The 21,767-nt window shown below is 38.6% G+C and overlaps 3 protein-coding genes across 9 annotated transcripts; 1 reads left to right on the top strand and 2 right to left on the bottom strand.

Moving 5' to 3' along the window:
• Positions 1-876: 876 nt before the first annotated feature.
• mat2al (methionine adenosyltransferase II, alpha-like) lies at positions 877-5,709 on the bottom strand. 2 transcript variants are annotated; one of them, XM_072372273.1, is made up of 10 exons: positions 5,633-5,709; positions 5,408-5,500; positions 4,693-4,770; positions 3,325-3,447; positions 3,118-3,230; positions 2,154-2,297; positions 1,814-2,032; positions 1,556-1,738; positions 1,307-1,440; positions 877-1,226 (listed from the first exon to the last, which is right to left on the bottom strand). In XM_072372273.1, exons 2-10 carry the CDS (start codon positions 5,481-5,483, stop codon positions 1,124-1,126), a joined length of 1,173 nt encoding a protein of 390 aa, XP_072228374.1. In that variant the 5' UTR covers positions 5,484-5,500; positions 5,633-5,709; the 3' UTR covers positions 877-1,123. The 2 variants fall into 2 exon arrangements, with proteins under 2 accessions (XP_072228374.1, XP_072228373.1); XM_072372272.1 differs by having other exon boundaries at positions 5,408-5,709.
• Positions 5,710-10,022: 4,313 nt separating this feature from the next.
• On the top strand, positions 10,023-14,944 carry LOC140277173 (vesicle-associated membrane protein 3). Of its 2 annotated transcripts, none has more exons than XM_072372098.1 (3): positions 10,023-10,126; positions 10,923-11,093; positions 14,395-14,944. In XM_072372098.1, exons 1-3 carry the CDS (start codon positions 10,124-10,126, stop codon positions 14,530-14,532), a joined length of 312 nt encoding a protein of 103 aa, XP_072228199.1. In that variant the 5' UTR covers positions 10,023-10,123; the 3' UTR covers positions 14,533-14,944. The 2 variants fall into 2 exon arrangements, with proteins under 2 accessions (XP_072228199.1, XP_072228198.1); XM_072372097.1 differs by lacking the exon at positions 10,023-10,126 and adding an exon at positions 10,423-10,580.
• hnrnpd (heterogeneous nuclear ribonucleoprotein D) lies at positions 14,816-20,733 on the bottom strand. Of its 5 annotated transcripts, none has more exons than XR_011909074.1 (8): positions 20,214-20,732; positions 19,079-19,247; positions 18,294-18,455; positions 18,075-18,206; positions 17,885-17,984; positions 16,705-16,860; positions 16,072-16,611; positions 14,816-15,286 (listed from the first exon to the last, which is right to left on the bottom strand). XR_011909074.1 is itself a non-coding variant. In XM_072372094.1 (8 exons), the coding sequence occupies exons 1-7, from the start codon at positions 20,378-20,380 to the stop codon at positions 16,544-16,546; spliced, it is 954 nt and encodes a 317-aa protein (XP_072228195.1). In that variant the 5' UTR covers positions 20,381-20,733; the 3' UTR covers positions 14,816-16,173; positions 16,522-16,543. The 5 variants fall into 5 exon arrangements, 4 of the variants coding, with proteins under 4 accessions (XP_072228195.1, XP_072228197.1, XP_072228194.1 ...); XM_072372094.1 differs by having other exon boundaries at positions 14,816-16,173; positions 16,522-16,611; positions 20,214-20,733; XM_072372096.1 differs by having other exon boundaries at positions 16,522-16,611.
• Positions 20,734-21,767: the final 1,034 nt, after the last annotated feature.

Here is a 21,767-nt window from a genome sequence, read left to right on the forward strand (position 1 = left end):
TGCTTACCTGAGAACTCGCCCACCTTTAGCCTGTGGAAACCTTCTACCCAACTTACCTGCTCCATCACCAGTGTCTGATCTCCGAATAATAACTCAAGACTGTCGTAAATGATCTGATAAAGACTGCTGTGTTAACGTTTCTTTTGCAGCACATAGGATCCACAAAGGACTGAGAAGGAAAGGTAAGTGACTTTATCTACAGGTGAATAGGGTAAACCAAAACATTTCTGGAGGAAACTGGAAAACCCTGGTCTGAGTGTCTCTGAGAGAGGAGAAAATAGCAAAAGTCTTTAGTTTAGCTGAGGAGGCTCGGGATTTTGTAAGCTCTCTGTGTTAACATTACATTATCGGCATGTTTCTGATAAGATGTAGGTCTCCAAGTACAATTTTTTAATGAGGTTAATATATACAAAATGTTTAAACGCAGTAGTTAACTGTACACATGCGTTACTATGAGTTACACTGTGTACATCTCCGGCTTGTGTTGATGAGAAAGCACTGTTTACTAGCATCTGCTGCTAATTTACAGCTACACTGCTAAACTATGTCCCTCTGGGATCAATAGAGTAACTATCTTTATCTACATATAGAGCTGGAGTGTCTTTGGCATGACTGGAGGAACAGCTTCTGTAAGTTTGGGATGACTGAGCAGCTGCTGATCACATCAAAAGGGCGGGGTTAAGCTCTTACTAAAACTTCACCGTCAACAGACCGTCAACAAAGAGGTACCAACAGGTATTTTGACCAAAGCCTGTCTCATACATCTCAATAAGACTTTAGAAAATTGAGTCAAACTGCTAAAACGTGCAGAATATGTCACCTTCAAGGACAGAACAGGAGAAGACTTTATGTCAGACACAATTTTTTATGCAGATTTTTCAATTTTCCATATTACAAAATACATCAAATGTGAGAATATGAATCACAGTGACAATTATTCGAAGAATTATGCTTGAAAAGTAGTTCATAAAACAAACAGTGGCTCATTTCATTGACTAAATGTAAAAATTAAAAGATAACAGAGAAGATTTGCATTTTCTAAGATTCTGTTACTCAAATGAGGCTCTTGGTTGATTTGTGAATGATCACGAATGCTACTTGATCGTGTTCGACCCCAAACTAATCAGAACACCAGAGGCTTTGGCTGTTCCCAGGGGAACTCCTTTCTTCCAAAGTGACCATAGCAGGCCGTGGCCTGGTAAATTGGCCGATTCAGTCCCAGCTCCCTGAAAAAAACAACGTGAACAAAAGTTACACGAGCAGTTTTATTTGAGTGATTAGCAGCCGTGGAAAAAACTGCCCCTACTTCACAATGACTCCAGGCCTGAGGTCGAAGTTCCTCTGGACTATCTGCAGGAGCTCGTCTTCGTCCCTCTTCGATGTGCCGTAGTGAAACACTGTGATGGAGAGCGGATGGCTCACACTGATGGCGTAGGAGATCTGAGAGTAGAACAGACAGGACACCGATGCTATTTCACTTACAGTTTTTAAAACTAATCATTTTAGGAGACGTGTCTGGGAAATTGGGAGAGAAATGGAGCTTAAACGCTGTCACCTGAATGAGGGCCCTCCTACACAGTCCGGCTTTAACCAGAGACTTGGCGACCCAACGTGCTGCGTAAGCGCCCGACCGATCCACTTTGGAGTAGTCCTTCCCAGAGAAAGCCCCGCCTCCGTGCCCACCCCACCCACCGTACGTGTCCACTATGATTTTACGTCCCGTGAGTCCTGCGTCAGCCTGTTCACAGAAAGCGTCACGTCATCACATCGTGCTAAAGAAGACTTCTCCCTCTGTGGATGGGTCACTACTAACCTGTGGACCTCCCAAGAGGAATTTCCCACTCGGCAGCAGATGGTAGATGGTTTTATCGTCCAGGTACTTGGCAGGGATGACAACCCTCACCACCTTCTCCATCAGGTTGCGTCTGATCTCCTCCAGGGTGATGTCTGAGCTGTGCTGTACTGAGATGACCACAGTGTGGACACGCAGCGGCTCCATGGCTCCCATGTTGTCGCGATACTCCACCGTGACCTGCGGAGGAGAGCCCACAACGCTAAAAAAGAATGCTTTCAGTCACAAAATCAAATCTAACAGCACATAGGAGGTACAAAAGGCTTTTAGGACACTCCAGCGCTCCTCTGAAGAGGCTCACCTGTGATTTGGAGTCTGGCAGTATCCAAGGAGACTCTCCGTTACGTGACAGCTCCTTCATCCTGTAGTTGAGTTTGTGAGCCAGTAGGAGGGTTAGTGGCATACACTCTTCAGTCTCATCTGTGGCGTATCCAAACATAAAGCCCTGATGAGATAAAAAGCCAGATAAATATGTCATATGATCATGTATAGTCATGTAAGAGTGTAGTTTGAATTAATAACTTTAAATGAATGTTACTTTGAATGCTAACATCAGATAGTCACTGTCTCCACACGAGTCGCAATTAACTGATTTCTCCTTTAGAGCCACCAACAGATAAAAAATGAATTTACTGCCAAAACTAATGACCTTTCCATCAGACACTTAACCCAGAATAACACTAAGCAGACCTACATAAAGAAAGCTGCTCTGAGTTCTGCGGGAGCTGCTTTCACTGTTGTTGAGGTGGCTGTAGGAACCATAATATTCTGTTTAAAGACAGCACAGGTTTGGCACAAAGGATTTCTATTTCTGACAGTCAGACATGGAGAAACATCCCACATCTTAACAATCCATTCGTTGGGACAGGAAGTTTGGTTAGAAATGGATTCGATCAAGGAGCAACGGCTGGTGGTGATTTGTTCAAAAGGCACATTTTACAAATAGTGGCAGGGTTATTAGCTGGTACTGCAAACTAAAGTATAGCAGGTCTGGTGTGTGTATATAAAAGTATATGTATGACATTGTAGATTATCTCACATAACTCTGTAGACAGAGTGTAGACAGAATGCTTGATTTTAAAAGTTCTTTTGTCGACAGGCACCAAGTGAACAATAACTTTCATACATTAAAGTAAAAAAATGGTTTACTTATGCATTTCTTGTGTTTTCTCTGCTGGGAATTTTGCGTAGCGCTACTTTCCTTACACTTCTCGAACTAAACAAAGCCATTCAGAGGCGTGGCTGTAAAAGGTCAAATACCGAACCTGGTCCCCGGCACCGATGTCCTCCTGATCCCTGCCTTCAAACACACAGTCTGATATCTCCTCACACTGCGCCTCCAGAGCCACCAACACATTGCAGGTCTTGTAGTCAAAACCTGTGCATCACAGTGAGGCCAAAATCAACTTCAAAGGCAGATTTAGCAGAGAGTTGATGATTAATTAGCAACACTCAATCCCTTCACACTGTACCTTTTGAGGAGTCATCATAACCAATCTTCTTTATAGTGTTTCTAACTACCGACTGGAGATCAACTATTGCTCTTGATGTCACCTCTCCAACCAGAAGAATCATGCCAGTCTTTGCCACACACTCTGTAACAACACAATGAGTCCAACACTTCATACGAAACAAAGAAATGTGAATAAATACATCACGTACTCATGCTTGGTCCTCTGCTCTCTTATGAACGGTAGTTTCAGCTTGTCTTGTATTTTCTAGATGCAACCTGAGGTCCCGGGGTTGTGAGTTTGTCAAAACTAGATTCAAACATGTTGTATAGAATTATAATTCAATGCCAAAATAGTTGGGACGCTGATTGAATAGAATAATACATAGAAACAAAGAATGCAATGATTTACAAATGTGGAACAATCTTTTTTTTAAGTGTTGAAAGTGAGACATTTTACTGTTTCATGAAAAATATCAGCTCATCCTGAGTTTGAAGGCAGCAACACGTCTCAAAAGTTGGGACAGGTCCATGTTTCCCTCTGTCCCACTTCTTTTAACAACTTATGTAAACATCTGGGAACTGAGGAGACCAGCTGCTGGACCTTTGGGAGAGGAATGTTGTCCCATTCTTGTCTGATAGAGGATTCTAGCTGCTCAGCAGTCCTGGGTCTTCTTTGTTGTATTTGAAATGTTCTCAGTTGTTTAAAGGTCTGGACTGCAGACAGGTCAGTCCAGCACCTGGACTCTTCTACTATGAAGCCGTGCTGTTGGAATAGATGCAGGATGTGGTTTAACTTTGTCTTGCTGAAATATGCAAGGCCTTCCCTGAAAAAGATGTCATCTGGATGGAAGCAGATGTTGCTCTAAAACCTGAATATACCTTTAAGCATTGATGGAGCCTTTCCAGGTGTGCACGTTTCCAGTTCCATAGACACAAATGCACCCCCCATACCATCAGAGATGCAGGTTTATGAACTTTGAGCTGATAACAAGCTGGATGGTACCTCTCCTCTTTAGTCTGGAGGATGCATCATTCATGATTTCCCAAGCAGTTTTACATTAAGTCCATTTTAAAAGAGTCACGGGCATCCATTTTTGATTTTCAGCTGTGTTCCATGCACACACTGTCTCCAGATTCTCTAAATATTTTGATGATATCAGTTGCAACTACATAGAAACTGCTTATTCTAATTCTAATCTTGACAGAGCAATAGCGAACGCTAAAGTATTTTTTTCCAGTAGGCTTAACATTTTCTTCTGCACATTATCAATAACATTTGTCTAATAACTGGGGGTAAACTTGGAAATGAGGAATAACACGATAATACTAGTAAGCAAGATCATATAAGATCAATAAAATCAATACATTCATAAGAGAGAAAACTTACCACAAGCCACTTTAGAGTCTGGGTCTTGACTCAAGTATGCATCAAGTACAGCATCACTGATCTGATCGCACATTTTATCTGTAAAAACAAAGTCATCATATTAAAGAAAAGAACAGACACAGGGGGCTGTGGTATATGACTGTATATAATGTGCTGCCAGGGCCATAGCAGCCACTGAAGGCACCAAGGTTGTGCCGTCATTATTTTTTCGAGGTATTTGGGGAGTTTATACACAGAACTTTAGTCAAATATGTTCAATCTAACCAGCAATTCACTTAGATAAGCTAGCTGCAAGAAAACATAAGCAAGCAAAGTTAACTGGCTGCAGCTAGTGTCTTAAAAGATGGCACAATGCACATTGATCAGTCTTTATTCTTCTTCATTTCTGTCCAATAAACCTGCATGTTTAAAGTTTGTGATGAAACAATACTCCTATTCTATCTTCAACAATTAATGTCGAATTTCCTCTTTAAGGGATCTTTTTTTTTTTTTAAAAACAAACAAATTTGCCAAACTATTCTGTCTATTCATTCAATTCTTTTTCTCACTGCTTTAAAACGAATGATTGGCCACACAAACCAATAGAAAATTAATTACATTTTTATTATATCTTTTGATGGCTACTATTCTGAATCCTTATATATATATATCCTATATATATATAAAATCCTGTCCTTATATATCCACCGTCACGTGTTATTCGGTGAGACAGTACCTGAATGTCCTTCTCCAACAGACTCGGACGTGAACAGGAAAGTCTTCCCAGTGCGGGACCCGCTGCTGGAATCCATCTTCCGCCCCTCGGTCTCTGCAGAAAAGTTGAATAGAACAGAGCTAAAGTGGGCCAGATATTACACGTAGAGGTGCAAGGCGGAACTATAAGCGAATCCAGGCTGGGATTTCAGCTATAGGCGACTTTCTCGATCAAACAATGATTAACATTAAAGGTCGAAGCTCAGACGCAACTGATTGGAGGCGAACGTATATGACCGTGACATGAAATGCTCCACAAACAGTTGTGATGGCTGAATGTGTTTTTCTCAAGGAACGTTTATAGGTGTAATCAGCCCAGCCAGCCTCAAGATGTCGCTAGAGTAACACTTTTCTTTTACATGAGTGTTTTCTTCTCATAACGTTTTCAAAACAAAGATTTTTACGAACAAAAATACAGAATTCGCGATAAAAGGTCCTCAATATAAAAAGATCAATTCCAAAATAAATTATAAGATTAAAAGTCAGAAACTGAAACAACACACGAGACAAGCACAGTAAGTCGAGTTGATCTGTTTTAAAAGAGATAATGTCGTTTCCCAATTAGATATACATATTTTCCCCAGTTCTGGACGAGGTCATTTAAGAGGTTTTTGTTTGGTTTTTTTGGTAATCTTTTTAAATAAATAAACACAAACAACTTTAGAGTTATGGCACTACAAAGACTATGATATCTTACAAATGATATTTCCCTATAATATTATTGTATATATAATTATATATAATTCAAAATGTGGATGACGACGGTTGTACTGATGTAAAAGCTACAAATATTTTATTAGACCTTTTCATACACAAAAAAACATCAATGTTTTCTAGTTTCAGTGTTCATATTTAAAAGAAAGCGGGTAATGTGAAAACTCAGAGTAAGTCAACTTAGAGTTCAGGGATAGACTCAGAGTTTGTTGAACCTCCTTTCTGGAATACCCCCGATATGTGTCATGATCATGCTTGGCTGTGTTGTTGTTGTGGTTTCTGGGCCTGAGGTGGGTCTGAGCAGGTTTCCAGGAAGTCTGGGGCGGAGTCTAGATTGCTCCTGCCGTCACACCTGTTCCTCCTCTGTCCTCATAAAGACACCAGTCTTCAGGAGCTGCAGGAGCAACCAGCCTTTGCCAGATTGTCTCACTTCACTGTCTCAGTGCTAATTAGGCTGACTTCTGTGTCAGCCTCCATAGAGAGTTATTTTCAGGAACTTACCCTGCTGCTTCTCCTTGCTCTGGATTCCCATCCTAAGCATTCACTGTTGGATTCCTGACTCCTTCCTGTTCCACTTACCTGCCCGCTCACACCACCACCCACTCAGAACCACAGCACCACAGCCAGCATCCTCCTCGTCCATTCTGGAGTTCCACCTGGACCTAGTGTAAGAACTGATTATTGCCTTTGTCTGGACAAATCACCTTATCGGCTCCTCACTAACCGTCTCCCTCCTCTCTCAGAGTTTCACATTTACCCAGATCCTCCCTCTGGCTCCCAACACCATTCACCTGTAAATAAACTCTAACTCTAAGTGTTCTGCGTCTGCTCTTGGGTCCTTTTTGAGAGTAAGCGAGGCACATACACGTGACAATATACACAAGACTTTTAAAATGCATATTAAAAAGGGAAAATGAGAAATTATTAAGTGTAATTACATACAGCCCCTTATCCACAGTTTGCACTCTCCAGTGCAAAGAAAATGTGAACAAACAACATCCAGAGACACTGTTTCCTCAGATGGACTGAGGTGAAAAGGTCAGACCAATCTGAATCATGAGGGACCACACATGGGACGATCTTTTTCAGGAAAGTCTTTCTTATTTCAGCTAAACAAACCACTTTCTGCATGTATTAGAGCAACGTGGGTCCGGTAGTAAGAAATAAATCCAGATGCTTACTGAAACATTTGGACCACACACACTCGAAAGGAGGATAAAATGGGACACGTGTCCATTTAAAAAAAAACTGTTTCTCCTCAGTTCCAAACACACACGGAGTGATTGAAATGTCTCCGTAACAACTTTTCCAAAACATGTTGCTGACAGTAAATTAAAAGCTTTAATCCCAAAAAACAATCACAACGTTTTGATTATATTCAAATAACTACATTCAACTGCATTTCTCTATTTTACAAAGCACTAAAACTGAGAGGAAGGGCAACAGGTGAGGCAGACAGGTGTAAAAGCTTGAGTAAAAAGTCAGTGAGTAAAAGGCTCAGCTCATTTGACTAATCTGAGCCTCCTCTCCTCTCCGCCCTCCTGCCTGTATTCAGCAGTTGCTACTTTGAAGGATGTGTCAATGATGTCAATCAGACGAGGCTTGCTGGAGGAGCACCAGTGAATCCTTAGAAGAAGAAGAAGCCCACATGATATGTCTGAGGTGGGCGGGGCATGTTAATTCTGTACTTTAAGTGGAACCAAATGTACATATGTGCCTTTTGCAAACAGATTTGATGCTCATCAGACAGAAATTATTAAATACAGTGAGGCTGCTGCTAAATAGTGGTGGTGGGGAATAGTTGCCGGCAGATTTTAACTGCGGCACTGCAGTAAAGAAGTCTTATCTCTCACTTTGTCTGCTCTGGTGGGCGGGAGTAAGATGCAAATAGAGGAGTGTTGTGGATGAATCATGTGGGTGCAATTTAAGGACTGGTGAAATAAGACAGGAACTAAGTCAAATACTGTCAAGGCACAAAACAGGAGCTTAACTAAGTCATAGAGCACAATAAAAAACAAGACTAAAACTTTACCAAAACCAGAAGCTTTACAGAAACAAGAGAACTAGCTTAACCCTAAACGATTAACCACAGTGAAAACAACCAAAACACAGATCATGACACTTTACTTTAAAGTGGATTTTTGTATATCTAACTGATTGCAATCAGCTGATTTCAGACACTGATCTGAATTTAAGCCTTCACTTCATTTTGGTTCTGGATTTAGTAATTCATTTCACCAGTTAGAGAATAAATATTTAGGTGCTGTGCTTTGCTTGCTTTCTCACAGTTTCTGTGTCTTTATTAACATATTAGCTCTAATAAGGTGTATAAAAGTCAAAGGTTTCAGCTGTAAGAAGTCAGCACAGTTTGTCTTCAATGTTGTAGGTGTTTCTACACAGCAGAGTATTTTATTTAACTCCATATAAATCTACTGAAACTGTGTCTGTTTGGCAATCTGTGTTCAGTTTGTGTGACTCATGTTTAAAACAGTAAAGTACATCCTGAGCTCAGTAAAGCTGAAGAGGCGTTTCAATACCTGTTTAATCAGCTCCACATTGTCATCAAAGGGATTTAGAGGTTTATGTGTGAGTAAATTTATGCTTTATCTTTTCTCCCATCACTATAAAGGTGACAGTTATTCTTCTTCTTCTTCTCCATAATGGGTTTTTTTCACTTCCGTGTGCAGCTCTGATGAGTTAAAGTGACAAACAGAAACTTTCACACTTCTGTGTTGCAATGTATGTGAGGAAGAAAAGACGACAGAGTGGAAAAAAACTGAATTCAAATTTATTCACGTTGCAGGCTGAGAATAAGGCAGCAACACAAAACCTTACTGACGATTGTGCCTAAAGATTTACGATACCAAGCAAAAGAGCCTGTAGTTATGTGGAAGTTAATATATAATATATACTGTACATATTAGAAGAAACTTATTGTTATTGCTTTATACTTCTGATTTAATTCTTTGACAAGTCTGTCTGAAAAAAAGTTCACCCACTAAATATAAGAAAATATTTTTGAATTTTTCCCCAAGTTAAAAATCTTGGACAAAAGAGGCTAAAACAGTTATAAAGAGATGCAAAACCAAAACAAATAGATAGAAACTGACTATAAAGAAATAAAAAAAAGGCTACGAAGAGACACAAACTGGTAACAGACAAGTTAAATGTAAACCAAAAAGGCTCATAAAGGCAACAAAAAAGCAGAAACCACTATGAAAAAACACACAAAATTAGCAAAGAAAATAAAAACAGAGATACAAAATGACAGCAAACAAACAAAAACACCCACAAAGACAGAATAAAAACAACAAGCAAAAACTGTGATAGAGACCCACCTTTAGCTGAAAAAATAGATAAAAGGGGCCACAAAAACATGACAATAAAAGCAAAAGCAAGTCAAAACATCCTGAAAAAGGATGGCCCTAAAAAGGTCCAAAATGAGGGATGAATAAAATAAAAAGACAGTCAAAAGGAGCCCCACACAAAAACAGACACAATCTAAATAGACGAGAGCCTAAAAAACACAAAATAACTACAGTCCTGAAATGAATAAGACTGGTTCCTCTTTGAGGCCAATCCATCCATGACACAGATAGCTTGACATTACAGACTGCATGTCCTCAGTGAAAAGTTCCTCTTTCTATTCAAATATGAAATAAAAATTAAAACCATCTCTGTATGCTATCTGGTAAAATTAGTAAAATATTTCAGATTTAAGATTATAAGCACTAAGCTGAACTCCTGCTTCACAGAGGTATGAATGAAGCACATTTGAAGTGTCATTCTCTGGTTGCCATACTGCTGAAATAACAAGCTGCACAACACAGGATGAGGAAATGAAGTGGAGCAAGCGAGTGACTTCACCCCTTTATTGCCTTGCAAATATCCCTGAGCTGAAAACACAGAGCCCTTTGCCCGGACGTATCAGTTGAGCGCCTGCCTGGATCCACTCTCACAGCTGATGGTAGGTAAAACACATAGAACTGAGACAAACAGACTCGCTCACCTGTTAAACTAAAAGAAAGTCATCTGTTTTTCTTGATTTAACAGCTAATCCAGGGGCCTTGTGGGTGGTGTTGTCGCTATTTTTTTTGCTGAATATGTGTCAGCCTTGTCTCTGAAAAGCAGGAAATGAAAGTACAGCTTGTTCATGATCAGAGTAGATCTACTCCTTTGTGGTGATCGGCTCAAGTAAAACCAATGAGACTTTGATTGAGGGAACTGGTAGTCAATAAGTAACTGAGCGGAGGTGCAACCTTCAGCAGACATTCGCCGTGTGACTCGTACAGTGACAAGAAGCCCTGATCTCTGCGTTTATCACACTGGCTGGATTGTAACAAACTGGGAAGGTTTTTTGCTTTATTTACCTGTATGAGGCTGAGTTTTGTTGGTTGGGACTGAGAACCAGTGTTGCCATGGTGAGTTGAACACTTTCTTTAAGCTAAAGTGTGGATTTAACCTGAAAAATTCTACTTTTTCTTATATCAAAGAAAAGAAAGTGTCTGATTTTCATCTCTATGTTATTTAAAACTACTGTGCTAGAATATTACTGGGTTTACTTTGTGACCACTGCATGTTTTCATGTGGCCTTGTTAAACCAACCCACACTTGACAGCACTCTTTCCTGTTAACTCAGTAGAAGGAAGTGAAATTAGGCCATTCGAATCAGTGGGATTGCTCCTACATTGAGCTTTCAGTTTTCAGGCCTGTGGATATTTGTTTGATGTCACCAAAACTAAAATCTTAACCATTTCTCACAGGCGAACATGAACCCTCAGGCGCCCGCCACGGGCTCGCCTGCTAAACTCGACCAGGTGCAAACTCAAGTGAATGAGGTTAAAGTTATTCTGAAAGACAACATCAACAAAGTGCTGGAGAGAGGCGACAGATTAGATGATCTGATCGGCAAGACGGATGACCTGCAGGCATCTGTAAGTACTGGATAAAGATGGCGGAGTGTGATGCAGTTTTGTTTACTATGTATGACTAATACAAACATAGTGGCTTTTAGTGCAAGAAAGCACCTTTACAGTATTTTCATGAAATGAAAGACAATTACCTGCTTCAACAGCTGCCAAATTGGACTTTTCATTAAATTTAAGAACTCCCGACAAGGTTGCGACACATATCTTATGATTAAAGTGGCACATCACTTCTAAAATTAGGCTCATGTTATGTTCTACAATCATTTGAGTGTAAATTAAATAAAATAATCCATTAATTCACAAGAAAAAGACCAAACAATTAAAGAAAAAGCTCACTGGTAGTTATCTAGTCTGTACAGAATTTCCCAGCCTCCATATCATCTTGTAATTTCATCTCATAGTATAAGGAGTTTCTATTTTTATTATACAAACAAATTGTTAGTGCTTCAGCAAATTTGTGCAAATTAAAGGGAACAAGAGCAGTTTCCCTCATTACCCCACAAAACTTTATATAAGTCTTGAAAAGGAAAATAGTTAAGCCTGATGCATTTATCTCCAAGGGATCAATTGGATATTTTTTTCCTGTAACTGTGAAGAAGAAGGTGTGAAGCCTTAGGTCAATCAATTATCAACCAGTTCTCTAAAACAGCTGAGCTCATAAACCCCTAGTTAGAAAATGCATTTAAACTGAGTAACGTGACACAGTTTTTCAATTTCAATGTTTCATTCCAATGTTAACTGAGGATTGTTCAAGGAAATATGGAGCGTCTATGTAGAGGAAGCTCTGTAAGAGTATGAGGTGGAAGAACAGGGCGATGAAACTAGGACACAGGGAGGTTCATAAAGAGACACAGCTGTAGCCACATTCTGAATCACAGCCCCTTTCAGGTCAAAGCTGGTTGATGAATGCAAATAAATGTTGGAAGAACTACATTGTTCTCAATCAATCGCCTTCATTCAGTGATGTAACTTTGTACTCTTGAAATCAATACCCCCCTCAAAAAAAGTGATGACTTGTCTCTTTTAAATCTTTATCACCAAAGCTGATATCAGAAAAATGCTAATTTTGTAATATTGACAGCACAGCTTTTACAAAATCCTCTCTATAAACAATGACACAGCAGGTTAAGGCGATCAGGATTGAAGACATTTGATATAGAGCCAGTTTTGTTCAAAGTTTTATGAAAACGAAGAGGTGACCAAAGTCCCTGTCCTAACTTTATTGATACAACTTAACAGGCAGGTTGTAAGAGTTGATTATCTCCAGTTTAAATAACTTCTTTCTCAAACTACACCAGCCTCATATACATAGTCTTAAAACGACTTGTACCATGATGAAGACTTTTAGTTATTCAAGTAATTTCTCATCAAATTTGCGCATCCATATGGCTTATTTGTTCAGCTGTCATTGCGACTAACCATAAGTAGCGACAACTGCTAATAATATACATGCATTAATTACACAGATGGGTTGAAATGAATGTTCCTCAAGTGAGTGTTGTTGGTTATGCTCAATATAAAATCATAAAAATCTAAATTCAAAGAATAATAAGAGAAATGTACCAAGATGAGAGGAAACCTGTAATCATATTAAAGAGGGAATTTGTATCTATTTCTATTTGTGTTAAGCTCAGTTTAATTCATTTTGCGTATGTAGTAGCCCCATTTATAACTTTTAGAAAATATTTTTCTTTTTTCGACTTCTGATTTCTTTTAGTCAACTTCATCCATTTAAATCTATAACTTTTGTTCATTCAGCTGTGTGTTTCTGCCATGTATCCACTATTTCAGTAATTTAAACATTACATGTCAACAATTTAAGCATTTCTTTTGGCCCTTTCATCCAAAGCTAACCTAGCTAATGGTTTCAACAGTTTAGTTTTGAGATATTTCAACAACTTAGCCATTACTTGAACAAACTATTTCAACTGCTTTTATACAACTTTAAGACATTTAATTTACTCCCACTAGTTTTATATTTATTGCTATTTCGTCCAACTTTATAGTTGCCTTTACTTTTAGCAAACAATTTGAACTCTAACTATTGTTTAAAATGGCCAGCTAGCTAACCAACTAGCTACCCGCTACATTTTGTCATTTTCAACAATTTATGCTCCCTAACATCTATTCAATACTTTAAACTCTAAACTTCAAATGTTTGCATTGTCACTGAATGACTGCTTAGCTCATGTTGATAACAATCAGGACTCTTAATGTTGAAGTATGCTGCCGATTAATGCTGATATCCTATTTAAAAACCAAAGAGCTAAAACTCACATAGTAAACATTAAAAGCTTTGGTCTTTGTTAAACTTTCTTCAAATGAAAAACAAATAGAGTGGTATAAGCCACTACTTCTTAACTCTTTACAAGCTTGTTAATTTTTATCTAAATCCCTTTTCAGTTTAACAAAATTTCTAACTGACTTATCAAGTCAACACAAACACACAATACATCAATTTTAAAGGGGCTATTTTTCTCTGAAGAGATTAATATCTATCTGTTGTATGAATAACTTGTAGTTAATTTAGCCCATCATTTTGTGTGTCCTGCCATTAGTCAAACGAGTCAGTTTTTTCCATCAAGTGTATTTCTTCAACTTATTTGAACACATATCAGTATAGGAAATCAGTTTAAAATCTCCCACACGATCTGCAAATAAAATTTCCCAGGGATATGTTTCTATTATCACCTCAGTCACTTTTCTATCTCTTGATAAAATTGTTTTTAAGTAGTACGCGAAATATGCCTATTTTCAAAAATGTATTTTACCTTTATTCAAACAGGAAATAAACACTCTTGAGACTTTAAATGTCTTAGTTCTAGTTACTTTTTAAGGAAACTTTTTAAAACCAAAACTGTATAATAAAACTATTACCGGTATATAATAGTTCTGTTATCTTATCAACTTTATGCGGACCTGATAAGCAACTGGTAGTAGGAGGGTGAACTAACCAATTATATAACAAAATTTTATAACATGTTAAAAAATTAGTTTATTTATCTTTAGTTGAAGAAAAATCAGTCACATTTTTTCTAAATATTTCAAAGCGTTGTTGGCTTACATCTTTAGCTGCTAACCTTTAGCTAGAACATGTAAAAAATTTATAAATATGATTTTTGGCTGGAAAAAACAAAAAGAAAGAAATGGAGCCAAGTGACAACATGGAAGATTTAGAAATTGAACACGATACCATCCACTGCCTTTTTCTCAATTACTTTTTAAGAACTTGGATTTGTATTGCTAAGTAAATAATCAGAATTTTCCCTCCATTACAGCAGTTTTAAGAGCCATTTTTTCATTTCAGGCCGACTCCTTCCAAAAAACATCCACACGGGTGGCCCGGAAATACTGGTGGAGGAACATTAAAATGATGATTATAATCGGCGTGGTTGTGCTGATCGTCCTGATCCTCATCATCCTCGCCGCCACGAAAGTTATATAAGCCGCTTCCTTTCCTGCTCCGGACTGAGAGCTACGAATGGTGGCGCTCACCTCTGGACGCTTATTTGCACTCACAAGTGACGTTTTATATTTCAAGGGGGAAATAATGAATTAAAACAACAACTAATCATTGATCAGGTTACTTTGCAAAAGACCCTAAAATTATAAAGTGAAGACTGAATTAAGAGTATAAGAGATTAAATCATTCAAAAATTTGCTGAACTTGACACTCCAACACTCATTTACAGGACATAAAACCACTATTAATGGAACACAAATCCAAGTGAGTGTTTATTGTTTTTATTTGAAGCATTTAAATGCCCGATACATCTTGTATATATATATATAATGTATGTTTATGACTTTAAACTCTGTAATAACTTGTGTATAATAAGACTTATGACTATGATAAAGAGGGCAAATTGTATCTTGTTTCTGTTGCCACAGTACTGTAAATATGAGTTTGTTCCAACAAATACTATGTTGTAGTTAAGGAATAAATGAAGCAATTCACAAGTAGCGTTTGAGAACATTAAATACAAAAAGAGAAGCGAGAGGAAGAGGAACACAAAATGCAAAAACTTTGAGGCTATCTGAATAAATTGAAAACAATGAAATACTTCGGTAAATATAGAAGAAAAGAACTGTAGGTCACTCTTCATTTACGTTCATACAACTAGCTACGTGAACTTTGTTGAATCGTCTCTCTGGCCAACGTTCCACCAGCGCACAGCAGACTTTCATCTCTCTGATGCCTACGGAAAACAAACAAACACAAATCAGCTATAGACAAACAGCACACTGTCAAATTGCAAAAGAAAAAAATAGGAATCCCCTGTGTTTTTAACGTCCAATGTAATAAAAACAATAAGAAAAAAACAATTATTTTAACATTTTACATCTTAAAAAGTAAGAAAGTTAAACTAGAGATCCTGAAGTGCAATAAACTGAGGAAGTCAAAGCCAAAATACTAAATGGAAGAAACCTTTAAGATTGGTCAAAATACACATTGAAGAAAGCATTACATGCAAAATTCTGCAAATATGTAGTGACACTTAGATTCTTCTTGTTTTACCAAAGAGGAAAACGTGTTACAAGGAAATTAACAAAAGAGGAGTCTTTTCCATCGCTGTCAGTAACACAAAACAGAAAAATACAATTACACAAAGTAAAGCACTTTATCCCCCAACACAGTAGAGTCCAAATACGAACCAGGTTTAAGCTCATGGACTACTGGCTAAATAAAGAAACAAGCATTTTAGATAAGATTAGGAATGCATAAATTAACATTAGGAACTGGAAAGTCCAGAGAAAGCTGTACATATCCTTTGAAAAGCAAATAGTTATTTTTTCATATTTATAATCGTTACTTGTGGGGGAGTAAGGGCCTGTAAAAAATGACAATTACATGTGTATAATTTAAGTTTTACATTACAGAACACTTGCAAAGAAATTAAAATGGAAAGAAAGATGACAAAGCTGGACGTGTCCCATATTGTTTAGTTTAGAAATGCTGATACAGGATGTTGTAAGACCATACCAAATGGCAGCATTCGAGAGCGTATGCTTCTCGTACCCGGTCCGCATTGAGCGGGCCCTGAGAGTATCTGGGAGTCAGCTCATGGCCTGCAAGGAAGCTCCGCTGGCAGGTACAAACAAGGTATGTCAGAGTTAGGAGACAACATACTTCCTTTTCTGTTTCCTTGCACATCCTTAACTTTGGCATCCATTTACTGTAGTAGCAGTACTTTACCTGATAACTTTACAGTTAAAAAAAAAGAGAAGGTGCAAAAGAGGCAGCAGAAGGCCGGCTGTTAAAAATAATCGCCACAACAGCGTAGCGTCTATGTTACCACTACTGTAAAGCACTTGAGGGTGCTGAGAAAAGAAATTTACATGAGGAAATTATACAAAATATTACAAACACCAAAGTTAAAGTAACTACTTTATGATTTAAGTAAGAGGTATGTTTCTGTTGCTACATACCTACTTGAAGATGAGGGTTTCTCCCTTTAATACGGCTTGTAACTGTTGGTGTGACCACCACGCCGTGGCGACTTGCCATATCCACCAGATTGATCTACAAAGTGTGGCACAAATGAAGATTTCAAGCATTTTCAACCTCTAAAGTGATTTGGCTTTCAGATAATCGGAGTGCCCCGCAGATACTCACTGTTGTAGTCACCATATCCATAGTAGTTGTTGTAACCAGAGTAATCATAGCCACCATATCCTCCATAGCCTTGATTACCGTAACCGTAGTTGCCATAATTCCCGTAACCTTGATTCCAGTAGTTGCCATAACCTTGGTTCCAGTTCTGATTGGGGCCTGCAGTCAAACACAAATCACCGGTCGGATAACACAGAAGGTGCCTCTCAAAGTCAAGGATGCTTCCCTTCCAAACTGTGTCCTTAAGCCGGGACAAACTCCTGTCTTAAATTCAGAAAACGCATAAAGGAACAGTCCCGACACCAGGACGTATGTCATGGCAACGATGGCGACTAACAACCTGGCAGCTGGCTCCCTGACAGGCTGAACTTTGCTGTCCTTTGAGGGAACTCGTTGTGATGTTGCAGAGAAAATGAATTGTGGGTGTTCTGAAACATACCCGAGTCCTTCAAAAGGTTCCCAGACGTCTTTACAGTCCTTCGGCAATGTTTTTACGATGTAAAATCCTAAAAATAAAGCCGTTAAGAATCCTTCCTTGACTTTGAGAAGCATCTTTAACCTATAACAAAACACTCTTTACCATCTCATGCTGTTTTCTCCACAATTAAAAACTCATTTTAAGTTTAAAATAAGAAGAATGTAACAGTATTTACAGCTCTGCAGTTGAAATACGAATAATTCTTGTATCTATCCAGATATCTGTGTCAATTCTGTGAATATTTCTAACTGTTTTGTTTGTTCAGACATATCAGAGCCTTTGAAAGAGCCACAACGCTTCGATGATATTTGACGGCTGAGATGGAAGAACGAGCAACGAGCATCCTCCCTGAGTGCTTCACGCATGATGATATATTTGGATATTCAGTTATTGATCAGCTCCTGAAGCCTCTCAGCTTACACTAAAGATCATGCTGGAAATATCCACAATTAGTCATTAATTGACTTTAAGGATAAATGTGTTGATCAGTGATTCGTTGAACTTGCTCTAATGGAAATGTTTCCATTTGATTATTTTTCTTTACTTTGTATTGAGTTTTTGTGTCTTTGCTGCACCACAAATATATAATACACCGTTCGCTTATTTTTAAAGTTCTATCCATCAGAATTCAACGTTTAAGAAGGATTTAACAGTCCGAGTGGGGCTCACGTGTCTGTTTCTCTGCGACATGCATTCTCGACTCACCACCTCCTCGTCCTCGAGACCTGGATGAGTATCCACCTCTGCCTCCCCAGTACTGCTGCTGCTGGTACTGCTCCTTGGACACGGCCACCTTTATTTCACACTAAGAGGACCAATCAGATTGATTGATTATATCTTCATACAGCCCAGACGTTTGGTAGTGTCTGAGTTGAAGATAAACAAAAAGAAGTACCTTGCTGAGCCCAATATTGTGGTACTTTTTCTCCATGATCCTCTTCACCGGCTCCTCCTCGTTGAATGTGATGAAGCAGAAGCCTCTCCTTTTGTTTGTTTTGTTCTCCATGGGAAGTTCAATCGACTCCAACTGCGCATAAGACGCAGCAGTGTCACACAGACCCACTAGAAAAACTGTTACGGCAGAAAATTTGAAAGAAAAAAAGAAGACACAAACCTCCCCGAAGGCACCAAAGTATTCTCTGACTTTATCCTCAGGGGTGTCTGGAGACAGACCGCCAACAAAAATCTTCTTAACGGGCTCCTTGCTCTTCATGGCCTTCGCTTTTTTTGGGTCAATCACCTTCCCGTTGAGTTTATGTTCCTTCTGCGAGGCGACCTTCATAACGAAATGAATTAAAAGTCATGAGAGGCTCAAAGCAACAAGTTTTAGCTTTTTAATCAGACAGAAGTTTGGTTTTTAAGTTAAAATCTAAACATTTTCAGTTTATTGTTCTATAAAAAAAAAGAGGATACATACAAGTAATAGCACCGTTTAAGAAGCAGGTAACAGTAAATGTTACACCTGAACACTCCAGAACATTAAAAGACCCTCAAAGCACCAAATCTTCTGCCATCCAGTGTCTAAATTTCAGAACACATCTGAGGTGCGGATGATGGTTTAGGCCCAACTTTTTTTTTTAAACTATGTGAATATAATTTAATTCTAAATATGAATTGCTCTAAATGTAAACTCAAAATCCACAACATTTCAAATCTGATTCATTGTGGAGTATTTCCATTAATTCAGTGTGTCTGTGAGGATTCTGTGAATACTCGAGTGATGATTTATCAAATATGATCTGTATTAATCATCTGTTTAAGAGTAAAACTAACTCTGAGCCTCATAAACTACACATGAACGAGAAAATAAAAAGTTATGAAAAAGGGCACGGAGCTGACCAGCATAGGAGCTACATTTTACACCACGTCTGAGCATTACTTAAAGCAGCAGGACGATACCTTATCAACACTTTCAGGTTCTTTGAAGAGAACAAAGCCGAAGCCCCTTGAACGTCCAGTCATGGGGTCCAGTTTTAACGTGCAGTCGACAACCTCCCCGAACTTTGAGAAGTAATCCTTCAGGTCCTTCTTAGTCGTATCCCAGCTGAGCCCTCCGACAAACATCTTCCTGTTGACGAAACAATCCCGTGAGAAAAGGTACGAAAGACGTTTGTATGAGGGAGCAGAAGCAGAGTGTAAACTGCAGCTCAGCAGATGTTGTTTATTCACCGTTTCTTTCCTCAATTTGTACAGTTATATAACCACATCGTCCAACTTACTGGTCGAGTTCAGCCTGGTTGGAGCCAAACATTGTGTCACTTTGGGAAGATTTTGAACTGAATTAAGTGCCACTCGAGCATGGAAAAAGGCAGCCACGACAAAAGTGAGTCAAATTCACAACGTGTTAACAAAAAGGGCAAAACGTCCCAAAACTTACTACTGAAAAGGGAGCAGGTGATGCTGTCCCACACCGTCAATTAGATGTAACTACATCCCACATACATTTTGCTTGTTTTGTGTATGTTGAGTGATTAAAGCTTGTGTAAGACCATAATATTCCACCAAGGGAGTATTCTAAGGCCTTAAAGCAACACTAGAGAAGTTTGTGAACCTTAAAACTATGCCAAGACACTGCAGTTCACAACTTTGGTTTCCAGCCCTGCAACACACTGCTTTGCTTTGCTTTCAGTACGCTTGACATTTTTGTGGCCTTCTGATGGTGTCTTTCTGGCCTCTTTAACATGACAACAAACTCGTGTGTAGCTCTACGTGCGCGGGCCTCAGTTGAGATTTGTTATACAGATAGTGATGATTTTTTTTCTATCATATTACTGCCAAAAAAGGCTAATCTTACTTCGAGACGTTGTGGAGTCTTTGAGTTGTAAGATTAGTTGTCACAAACGCTGCTACCCTTAAATTCCCTGTCAAAGACACTTATTGATCGCTTTAGGGAACTGATCGATCTCTGATCGGGCACCTCTCCCCTTAAGTGCAGAGCTGCTGTAGTTGAAAACTGGGTCAGCACTGATCCAACAAGATTATTCAGGGTATGCAACTGTTAGATGCTGTAAACTGTGAAGGTGAGTGTCGTTACCCTTCATCCTCCTCGTTTTTACTGGCGTCAATCCTCGACCCCTCGGCCTCGCCCCCCATCAGGCCAACGTCCCCAGCCGCTGACATCGGATCGTCATTATTGGCCTCTCCATCCTCCTCCATTCTCATCGTGTTGAGATCTTCGCTGAATTCATAATCTTCCGACATGTTTTTGGTTTTTAAGCAGTTGGTTTCTGACAAAAGTGGCGCCGGGAAACAACAAGGAGACTAAATATACGTCAAAAATCCAAGCAGAGGCTAAGTTAGCTTTTGAGCTAATAGCTAGCTGATATGTAATATATCATAAATAGTTAAATTATACGTCTGGCACAAATAAGAGCGCGCGAGCTCCTCTTATTTTGAGTCAATTGCAAGTGTGACGTAATACAAGCAAAACTGTAACGGTGAATGAAGTATTGTCTTCACTATTTTTACGTCTAATTTGAAGCGTCGTTTTGTTTTTACGGCGATGCTCGTTCTTCTTCTTCGTTTTTAAAATAAGTCGACATAAAACAACCGAAAGACAAATAGCGCCACCGACAACAACATAGCACCTAACAGAAAGAAGCGTTCCTCTTCGATTCACCATCACCTTATTAAATGCACAACAAACAGAGCATAAAGGTTTAGAAAAGGAAGAAGAAAGGGAAACTAGTAAAAAAAATGGCCAAAGAAAAAAGAAGAAATTGGAATCTGGTAAATAAAAGCCATTAGATTAGAATAAAATAAGATTAGATTAGAAAAAAGCCAAAACATGTCGTCTTTACGGACAAGTGAACGATGTATGATAATCAGAGTATAATAATGCAAATAGATTTAATCATGAGAACACAGTGATTCAATAAAAATCTGCAAACATAAATGTAAATATAGTATTAAAGGCAAAAAAAATGATTTTGAACAATTCTAATGGGCTTGAAAACTTATATTTGGTATTTGGCTGCCTTTAGTTCAGTTCTCTGTAAAGATGATCCCACACTGCTTCAATAATGTTGAGGTTCTGGGGATCCCTCCATAAGATCTGTTGCCACTGGTTTTCAGTCCACTTCTTGTGTCATTTGGCATAGCTCAGCCTTTTCTCCCTGTTTCCCTTCCTTAAGAATGGCTTCTTGACAGCCACCCTTCCATGGAGATTATTTCTGATGAGGCTTGGTCCAACAGTAGATGGATCAGCTGAAGGTCCAAATGCTTCTCTCAGGTCCTGTTTCAGGTCTTTGCTGGATTTTTTCCTCTTTCTTAAAGAAAACACTTTCAGATACTGTTCATCTACTGTAGATAGTTTTTTAGGCCTGACACTTCTTCTTTTGTCCTCCACTTGTCTAGTTTTCTCAGATATTTTAAGGACACACTGCACACCATGCTGAGATATGCCAAGTTTTCAGATAATAGCTCTTTGGAAATCAGCTTGTTTTCTGTCTGTCAAACTGTGTTATCTTTGGTGTTTTTTTTCATTGATGAAACTAAAAAATGCAAACACATGATGTCTTAGGAGCCTTTTTTTAAATGCTTGTATGATTCATAACTCAGTGTTACGATAAGAAAGATGATAAGAAAG

This window comes from Leuresthes tenuis, unplaced genomic scaffold, assembly GCF_036924035.1.
Source record: "Leuresthes tenuis unplaced genomic scaffold, fLeuTen1.0.hap1 SCAF_19, whole genome shotgun sequence".
Classification (NCBI taxonomy): domain Eukaryota; kingdom Metazoa; phylum Chordata; class Actinopteri; order Atheriniformes; family Atherinopsidae; genus Leuresthes; species Leuresthes tenuis.

Excerpts from the sequence above, each read along its gene's own strand:
- LOC140277173 (XM_072372098.1), top strand. Across the intron at positions 11,094-14,394 it reads CGGATGACCTGCAGGCATCT|GCCGACTCCTTCCAAAAAAC; the intron begins GTAAGTACTGGA and ends TTTTCATTTCAG.
- mat2al (XM_072372273.1), bottom strand. The coding sequence starts at position 5,483 with ATGGATTCCAGCAGCGGGTCCCGCACTGGGAAGACTTTCCTGTTCACG. Across the intron at positions 3,448-4,692 it reads AGACTCTAAAGTGGCTTGTG|AGTGTGTGGCAAAGACTGGC; the intron begins GTAAGTTTTCTC and ends GTGTTGTTACAG. Across the intron at positions 2,298-3,117 it reads ACATCGGTGCCGGGGACCAG|GGCTTTATGTTTGGATACGC; the intron begins GTTCGGTATTTG and ends TTATCTCATCAG.
- hnrnpd (XM_072372094.1), bottom strand. The coding sequence starts at position 20,380 with ATGTCGGAAGATTATGAATTCAGCGAAGATCTCAACACGATGAGAATG. Across the intron at positions 16,861-17,884 it reads GTCTCGAGGACGAGGAGGTG|GCCCCAATCAGAACTGGAAC; the intron begins GTGAGTCGAGAA and ends GTTTGACTGCAG. Across the intron at positions 16,612-16,704 it reads TGGATATGGTGACTACAACA|ATCAATCTGGTGGATATGGC; the intron begins GTGAGTATCTGC and ends CACACTTTGTAG.